Raw genomic sequence first — 9,784 nt, 5'->3', positions numbered from 1 at the left:
ATATTGTTATATAATGAATGATAATTGTTTAGGAGAATTGCATTTGTTGGCAAAAATACATTTTTTGTTAGCAGATACTATGTAGTGATGATATATTATGTAGTACATTATGTAAATACATAATTTAGAGTAATATTGAAGACTTGTAGTTGACCATAGTAGACAAATGGTTGATATGTGTGTGTGTGTGTACGTATGTTACTTTCTATATATATGAGCAAGATGAGTGGTAAAGATCATGAAAATTTGACAACTAATTAATTTTGATTGTATCTATTGTCAAAATTTTAGATTAATTAGTATGAAAACCAAATTCATTCTTGGCTTTTTATTTATAATGATTACATTAGTTAGTTTACATAATATACATGTTTTAAATTATACAAGAGATATTTTAAAAAATTGCATACCAAACACCAGAAAACATTCTCAAGCGCATTTTCAAGGTCGTTACCAAACACTGGAAAATAAGAGAGTTTTCTAGAAAATGCTCTTTGGAAAATGAACCATTTTCCAGAAAACGTTAATGCTGAAACAAACGGAGCGTTAGAGAAACCAAAATCCAACATAAAGTTCTAGAAAAAGAAACTTAAAACACACTGAAGTTTCTCCTTATTTAGGTAAGTACTCCTCGTTTATACTTAATATATAAGACATGCACGACGTGCTTGCTTAGCATATATATGGTTTCATATCGTAATTAATTCATAGATAACCAAGTGCTTCTTTTCTTGAGCAAATTATGGCTATCACCAAATCAGTTTTCTCTTTGCTTCTCTTCACTCTCATTGCTTTCTCTTTTCTTTTTGTTCCACATGATTGCACTGATGCAAAGCCCCTTAAGGTTTGCAAGTTTGATGCAATATATAACACGGGGGACTCTATCTCAGACACAGGCAACTTGATTCGTATGAAGACTCAGAACCCAGATATGCCTTTTTTTCGGCTTCCCTATGGCCAAACCTACTTCAAAAATGCAACCGGAAGGTGCTCCAATGGGTTGCTAATGATTGATTATATTGGTAAGAATCATATCAAACTTAACATGTTGATGTTGATGTTGGTTTGTCAGAAAGTAACAAAGAAAATACCTTGTTGCTTCATATTTTTATAAGGCTGTTCTTATTGAAGGAATAAAGTAGCAAGAATATCTTTTCTTTTATAATTATGTTGTGCTAGTAATAACAATAATGATAATGATATTGGTGCTAATGGTAATCATGATGATTATGTTATGGTTGTGATATAATTTCAAGATCGCATATTCTTCATACTTGTTTTTCTTTTTCCCCTGGATTCCTTCATCTTGATCAAATTGTTTCAGGTTTTGATTTCTTCCCTTTATTTCAGTCAATTTGTAAATCCTTTTATTTATTTATATAAAATAGGGATAATACACTAGCTATATTATTGTTTTTATAAAGTAGGGATATTTACAATTACCACTCTTGTGGTGTGCCATTAGAACACTGAGCTATGGCGTGGTTTGATTTGTGGTTGTGGTGCCAAAGTCACCTATTAATGGTGAATTTAGAAAAAGAAATCTCTAATCCTCTAACTCATACTTTCTCAAAATCTGACTTACCAATGACACATTCTCAAACTCGATACTAGTACTGAATGAAAAGAATGTTTGTGATGGGTGTTTTGAAAGCATACTACATGGGTGGTAAGTGTAATTATTCCTATAAAATATAAGTTCGAGTGGGGATTAGTTTGTGATGCTTATTCCATGCTGATGGCTTACTATAAAGTTCATACTACACACATGTTATTGAGTCTGGAAAAGTCACTTGTTCTGTTTTTAGGCTAATCATGATTTGTTGTGTTTGAATTTTATGTAGCCGAGGGAACTATACAAATTTTATTCCTCTGTTTATTTATTATTTTTGTAGAATGTGACTCTGTGTTATACTAATTTTTTCTTTTTTTGGGTTCTATTATTTCACAGCTAAATCAGCTGGAATTCCATTTCTTTCTCCCTTTTTGGATAGGGATGCAGTGGCTCGTGGTCATGGGGTGAATTTTGCAGTGCTTGATGCCACTGCCTTGCCTATGAATGTACTTACAGCTAATAGTATTCCATTACCACTTCATTTTAGTTCTCTCAGTGAACAACTGGATTGGATGTCCACCTATTTCAATGATACCTTTCACAATCAGGATGGTTAGCCTCTCATTTGAATTAAGAATTTAATACTAAGTTAAATGTAGGTGATAATGTTAGATTTGTCCCTAAAATTTGGGTCAGGTTCAAGTTTCTGAAATTTGAAAAATTCTTTTTCAGTCTTTCCAAAAATTGTAAACATACCAAGTTAGCCATTCTGTAAACTTTCTATTAGAACAAAGCGCCCCATGCTTGCAAATTTTGCCACGGAAGGCTATGGATTACAACCTGGCTCAAATTTAAGGACTATACCTATATTTTTGCTTTAAACATGTTATCTGCTTTTTTTTCCACTTTTTTAATATATAATTTTTTGTTGTTGATGTTTGATAGATCGTGATGAGAAGCTTAAAAAAGCCCTATTCATGGTCGGAGAAATGGGAGGGAATGATTATAACTTTCTATTGCTCCTAGGCAAAACCATTGAGCACATCAGAGACATTGTTCCAGAAGTTGTCAAAACAATAAAGGACGCTGTCACAGTATGTTTTCTTTGTAAACAAAACAAATTCTTATAAGTTTTCCCTGCAAAATTGCTTACTATGATTATTGAGTCCTTATTCTGTTACATTGTTTGTAGAGGGTCATTGGTTATGGTGCTGTGAGAGTGGTTGTCCCTGGAAACTTCCCAATCGGCTGTTTACCGGTTTATCTTACAAAATACCACACCAAGAATTCAGCTGCTTATGATGATTTTCACTGCCTAAAGGGATTGAATAATTTGTCAATATATCACAATGATCTACTCAAACAAGCCATTGAAGATTTAAGAAAAGAAAATCCTAATGCTGTTATAGTATATGGTGATTATTACAATGCTTTCCAATGGGTTTACCAAAATGCTGCAAATCTTGGTGAGTCTCTATCTAATTCTAAAAAATTGCTAGAGCTATATATAACTGATATGACGCAAATTCAGTAATGCAATTTTGGTTGTTTCACAATGGACAGGCTTTGATGCTTGTTCTGTGCAAAAATCTTGCTGTGGTGCTGGAGGTGCTTATGACTTTACCTTGGGAAAAACTTGTGGAATTCCCGGTGTACCAGTTTGTTCCAATCCAGATGAACGTATCAGTTGGGATGGAATTCATATGACGCACAAGGCAAACCAGTATATGGCAAATTGGATCATCAATGATATCTTACCTAAGCTTAATTGCAAAGTTTAAGTTGTTTTACTACATCTTAGCTTGGCTATAACAAAAAGCCAGAAGGCTCAGGTGCTAGTATGTAGTAGATTATTAATTAATTCCCAAAGGGAGTTTATGATGTGAAGTTTCATATATTTTTTAAATAATCTAATTAATATTTATTTACTTTAAAAATAGACCATCGTTTGTTGTATTTACAATTGATATAATTGTGCTCTTAAGTTCACTGGAAAGCTTCAATAGCATTTACAAATTAAAGTACTGATATACAACTGGTTCTTTGGGTCAGAGTCATATGATTTACTAACTAAATTGGAATGTAATTGACAGTGGTGTTGATATAAAGAGCAACTCTTAACCCCTTAAATTTTGGTTACAGTCAAGGCCTCAGAGCATAATTCTGCACTTGCAGATAGGCTTGGCAAATATGGATTCACAAACCCTGGATTTAATATGCTTTTGAAGTGTCATTCCCAGTGTTAGCAGTGCATCATATGCATTCGATATATAGATTACAACTGTGGCAATGTGACTGTACAGATGCAATTATGATCATTGATGTCAACCTATAATTTGCTAGGATCCCATAAAAGTATTGACAAAAAATTTCATTACTTTTTTCACAATTATTAATATCACAAATTGTGATGGTACATAACAAAAGTTGTATCAATTATAATCCCATGAGAAAGTGAGATTGTTTAAATCAAATCACAACCTATTACCTTAGTAAGTTGTGAAAAATATCATGTCTCTAGCATTGCTTTAAAAGTATTTTCTTGTATCCATAACCATGGGGTGAAATTCAATTCTTTTTTAAGAGCCGTTTCACTATCTGTTGGTCATGCCTAAATAAGGACAGGCCCTCGTTCATAGTATAGAATTTGTTAGGTTCTAAGACTTTAGGTTTAAATGTATTAGAATTTCAATTTGTAATGTTGGCAAACCATGATCAAAACGTTTAGTCTTGTTTTAGACTTGCTCAAAGTATGTTTAAGTGTAAAGTTGGAATCGAGTGTACTGTAGGGTTTACTGTGTAAATCTGCCTGGCTCAATCGATCGAAGTTCATGCAGATTGTTTTTCTGTAGAATTTTCCAACTCAGCCTAAGTCCGTTTGACGTATAGGGTTTTATGTTTTGCCCTAGGTATAAAAGGGAAAACCTTAGCCACATTTTTATGTTGTTGCAGTTGTTGTTTATGCTGTGTATGTGAATCTCTTGTGAGATCTAGAGGTATTTGCCTTCACATAGACTTAGGGTTATCAAGAATCAAGATTTATGTCAAGAGCTTGATGATCATTCAGTTGCTGCATTAAGATCTTAAAGATACACAAGCAGGAGTGTTTGTACTTGCTGTGGATTTGAGAAAGAAGTAGTCCGTGGACTCGGAGCTGTCACGTGGTTGTGGTAATAAGTTTCCTACTCGAGGTAGCAATAGGATGTTAGTGGTCTAAGTCGCTATTGTGTAAACTTCAATTCTTTCATAGTGGATTTGTTTTACCTTGAGGATAGCTAGGTTAAATCCTTTCTAAGTTTTTTATCAGTTTGGTTTTCCTTAGTTATCATATCGTTGTGTTATTTATTTTTCGCACTGTTCAATGATATGATTTATCTACCTAGATCTACATAATTTACCTAAGTTAATCACTTGGCTAAATAACTAGGTTAATCTGTTTGTGTTTAAGGGGTCTAAAAACGTACAAGTGGTATCAAAGCGGGTTAGCTCTAGTGTTTAGATCCTTTGATCTAAGAGTTGATCCTTGACCCCTGTTGTCATGGATTCTTGGAAGATCTTATTGCTAATATGCCATCTTGTCTACTTGTTGTTTTTGTCTTTTGTTGCCTTTGTTAAATCTTTCCTTGAGCATCTTGGTATAATTACATGTGATGAGAATTATTTGTGTTATACTGCTTTAACCGCCTTAAAGGCACGTGATTCTTGTCTTTGGTATTTGGATAGTGGTTGTTCCAGGCATATGATGGGAAATAAAACTTTATTCAAGACACTCTTTGAAGGAAAGATTGGGACAGTCACGTTGGGAGATGGAAGCAAATTTGTGATCAAAGGCATTGGAACTGTGGACATTCCAAGGTTGCCAGTTTTTGAAGATGTCTGGTATGTTGATGGGTTGAAGGCTAACTTACTCAGCATCAGTCAAATTTGTGACAATGGGCTGAATGTTCTCTTCACTAAGTATGAATGTGAGATACTTGGTGGAGGAGGTGATTGTATGTGTATTAGTGTGAGGACAGTTGACAACTGTTATTGTATAACACCGAGTATAAGCAACAAGTGTTTTAGTGCAAAGATCAATCAAGTTGACTTATGGCATCAGTGGTTGGGACATGCAAGTCACAAGCAATTAGAAAAGATTTCCAAGTGTGATGCAGTTATTGGTTTGCCCAAGTTTGAGAAGATAGAAAAGTGCATATGTGGACCATGTCAGATGGGTAAACAAGTGAAGTCCAAACATCCGTTTGTAACTGATGTTTAAACTTCAAGACCTCTAGAGTTGTTGCACATTGATCTCATGGGTCCTGTTAGAGTTCTAAGTTTAGGTGGAAAGAGGTATATTCTAGTTGTTGTGGATGATTTTACTAGATATACATGGGTTGTGCTTTTGAGAGATAAAGCTGAGGCTCCTGAAAAGATGATACATTTGTGCAAGAAATTGCAAGTTGAGAAAGGCATTGTGATAGCCAGAATTAGAAGTGATCATGGAAGAGAATTTGAAAACACAAAGTTGGCTACCTTTTGCAATGATCAAGGCACACGTCAAGAGTTCTCTTCACCCAAGATACCACAACAGAATGGAATAGTGGAACAGAAGAATAAGGTTGTTCAAGAGATGGCACGTGTCATGCTACACAATAAAAAGATGCCCAAATCCTTCCAAGGAAAAGCAGTTAACACTGCTTGTCATACACTCAATCAGGTGTATTTTAGACCTGATTCCAAACAAACTCCCTATGAACTTTGGAGAGGAAAGAAGCCTATTGTCAAATATTTTTGGATATTTGGCAGTGACTGTTACATTTTGCGTGATAGAGAGAATCTAGAAAAGTTTGATGCAAAGAGTGACAACAGATACTTTCTGGGATACTCTTCCACTAGTAGAGCATATAGTGTACAATCTGAGAACCAAAACAGTCATGAAGTCTTCCAATGTTGTGATCAATGATGAATTAAGTTTAGAAAGTCATTCAGAAAACACTTCTCTGGTTCAAGAAAAGATTATGGAAGCTGATGATTCACTTCCTAATGATTATGTGGGGAAGCATAGTGAGGAAGAGCTATTGTTGTTGAATGATACAGTTTCAGTACCATCAAGTTCAGAACCATCCACACCGATTCATGAAACTTAACAAGAACAAAGTAAGCTTAGTCCTTTATCAAAACAGAAAGGTACCTTCACATCTCTAGTCAAAAGTCCATCTTCTAGAGTTAAGTTGAATCACCTTGCCATAAATATATTGGGTAGTCTAAATGATAACATGAGATTGAGATCTAAAGTCTTGAATGTAATTACTCACTCATGCTATCTATTCAAATTTGAACCAAAAAAGGTGGATGAAGCACTTCAAGATGCTGATTGGGTTAATTCTATGCATGAAGAACTTCATTAATTTGTTTAGAATGATGTGTGGGAATTAGTTCCTAGACAAAAGGAGTAAACATGATTGGAACTAAGTGGATATTTAAGAACAAATCATATGAACATGGTATTGTTATTAGAAATAAATCAAGACTTGTTGCTCAAGGTTACACACAAGTAGAAGAGATTGATTTTGATGAAACATTTGCACCGGTAGCAAGACTGGAATCTATTAGGATACTTTTGGCCATAGCAAGCCATTTGAATTTCAAGTTGTATCAAATGGATGTTAAGAGTACTTTCTTGAATGGCATGTTGCAAGAAGAGGTATATGTTGAACAACCAAAAGGTTTTGTTGATCCTCACAGACCAGATGATGTCTACAAGTTGAAGAGAGCCCTCTATGGTTTGAAACAAGCTCTCAGGGCTTGGTATGATAGGTTGACTGCATATCTCACTAAGCATGAATTCAAAAGGGGATTTGCAGATAGTACTCTCTTCATACGAAAAGATAAGAATTATTTTGTAGTAGCTCAAATTTATGTTGATGGTATTGTTTTTGGTGCTACTAATGATTCTCTTGTTTAATCTTTTGCAGATGAAATAAAGGCAATGTTCGAAATGAGTATGGTTGGTGAACTAACTTATTTCTTGGGATTGCAGGTGAAGCAAACAGATTCTGGAATCTACATCAACCAAGCAAAGTATGCTAGAAATCTAGTCAAGAGATTTGGACTTTACAAGGCTGCTCATGCTAGAACACCAATGGCTACAAATGCAAAATTAACCAATGATCCATCGGGTGAGTCTGTTGATATTACATTATATAGAAGCATGATTGGTTGTCTTTTGTATTTAATTGCAAGTCGGCCTGATATTGCTTTTAGTATTGGTGTATGTTCTAGATTTCAATCTAATCCTAAGGTTTTACAGTTGAATGCTATTAAAAGAATCATAAAATATGTTAGTGGAACTTGTGATTATGGATTGTTTTATAGCAAAGAGTCAAATCTGTCTCTTGCTGGATTTTCTGATTCTGATTGGGCCGATAATGCTGATGATAGAAAAAGCATCACTGGTGGGTGTTTTTATATAGGAGCCAATCTTGTTGCTTGGATGAGTAAAAAACAAATTTCTGTGTCTTTATCTACTGCAGAGACAGAATATATTGTTGCTAGAAATTGTTGTTCACAGCTTCTTTGGATGAAAAAGATTTTGAGTGATTATGGGATATCACAAGACACCATGGTTGTTTATTGTGATAATTCTAGTACTATCGATATCTCTAAAAACCCTGTTCAACATTCTAAGACTAAGCACATAGAGATTAGATATCACTTTATTAGGGATTTGGTTAAAAGAAAGATTATGGCTCTTGAGTATATTCCTACTGAACGACAGAATGCTGACATCTTCACCAAACCTCGTGATAAAAGTAGGTTTAAGACTATTCGTCAAGTAATTGGTGTAATTTTGTGTCCCTAGTCTCCTTTGACTTTCATAGTCCTTATGGTTCATCGCTCTACTCTTTGTGACCATTTTTCTTTGTTGCTTTTGGTCTCTTTGTTTTTCTAGGATTTGCATTGCATAACATTCATGCATTTCATTCTAGGTTGTTTTTGTTATTTCTTTTCAATAATAAAAAAAATAAATTAATAAAGGAAAAGGAAAGAAAAATGTGTTTTGCATTATTTTTCTTGGATTTGAAATCAAGGTTGGCCAATTTATAGCTTAGATGAGCTTATTTATTGCACTTTACTAGTTTGAGTTTTGTAGTGCATGTTTTGTGGGAAGATGTTTATAGTTTTTGATCACTTTGTCTTGATCTTGAAGTCACATGCTTTTGATTGTTGAACTTGAACTTATTAAGAAATGCATAAATAACCATCTCACCATTATTTATTAGACAATCATGAACACCTTAGTGCATATCATAAGATTTTGTGCTTGAGAAAGTGTAACACATGCATAAAAAGAACATAAGGTGTAACCTCGGTTTAAATACTAAAATTGGTTTGTACATTATTGGACTCTAATTAATTCAATCATTTAATATCGATGTGTACAATATCTTGGCTATTTTTAATAAGTATCTGATCAAATAAAATTGGTGTGTACAGTATAAGGCAAATTAAGAAACTTACATGATTGCAAGCTTGTTTTCTACGAGATATATGAGTTATATGATGCAACTCTTTAAGTGATAGTCCCTTTCAAACTTATGTGATGAATTTTGTAGAAATTGTGCTTGATCACTATTCACATATCACCTCACATGTATCTCAAGTTTTTGCTAATTGCACACACTACACAAGTTACTCTTTGCTAAACTTTGTACATGTTATTGTGTGTGATCTTGTTTTGGCCATCCAAGATTGAACATTCCTTGATTTTAATGCCAAATGTGTTTGAAGTTTGTGAATTTAAGGAAAATTGATTGAAAGTCTTATTTTTAGGAGATTTGGGTTTAATACAAGTGTTTTTGAAAAGCATTTCATCTCATACTCATGCATTCTATTCATAAAATACTATGCTTTGAGGAGTTTCTGTATAAAATTGCTCTGTTTTTCAAAAAGATTGTTTTTTCCAGATTTTTGATCAATTGAACTTGTTTCTCGACCAATCGAAATTGCGATTAAAATTTTGTTTTGAATCTGTTTGGTTTGATTGCTGCTCGATTGCTTCTGGATTGATCGAATGCAATTTTCGATCGATCGAATCTAATTTTTGATCAATTGAAAATCGCATAGAGAGTTTTTTAAAACCTTGAGCTTTCACATGTTCTTTCACTATTCAAACTTTTTCAAAAACTGTTACTCTCTCTCTCTTTCTCTCTTCGATCAGTCAAAGGTTCAAAGCAATTTTTTGTC

The 9,784-nt window shown here is 33.9% G+C and overlaps 1 protein-coding gene across 1 annotated transcript; it reads left to right on the top strand.

The window, feature by feature from the left end:
* The first annotated feature begins 742 nt into the window (after positions 1 to 742).
* On the top strand, positions 743 to 3,336 carry LOC126719188 (acetylajmalan esterase-like). The gene is made up of 5 exons (XM_050421767.1): positions 743 to 1,022; positions 1,952 to 2,167; positions 2,501 to 2,649; positions 2,748 to 3,021; positions 3,119 to 3,336. The coding sequence occupies exons 1-5, from the start codon at positions 743 to 745 to the stop codon at positions 3,334 to 3,336; spliced, it is 1,137 nt and encodes a 378-aa protein (XP_050277724.1).
* The last annotated feature ends 6,448 nt before the right edge of the window (positions 3,337 to 9,784 follow it).

This window comes from Quercus robur, chromosome 3 (assembly GCF_932294415.1).
Source record: "Quercus robur chromosome 3, dhQueRobu3.1, whole genome shotgun sequence".
Taxonomy (NCBI): domain Eukaryota; kingdom Viridiplantae; phylum Streptophyta; class Magnoliopsida; order Fagales; family Fagaceae; genus Quercus; species Quercus robur.
This window is presented reverse-complemented; position numbering and strand designations above follow the sequence as displayed.

Bases quoted from the DNA above. Each gene is read 5' to 3' on its own strand.
- LOC126719188 (XM_050421767.1), top strand. From the start codon at position 743: ATGGCTATCACCAAATCAGTTTTCTCTTTGCTTCTCTTCACTCTCATT. The intron at 1,023-1,951 runs GTAAGAATCATA...ATTATTTCACAG, and splicing joins GCTAATGATTGATTATATTG to CTAAATCAGCTGGAATTCCA. The intron at 3,022-3,118 runs GTGAGTCTCTAT...CACAATGGACAG, and splicing joins CCAAAATGCTGCAAATCTTG to GCTTTGATGCTTGTTCTGTG.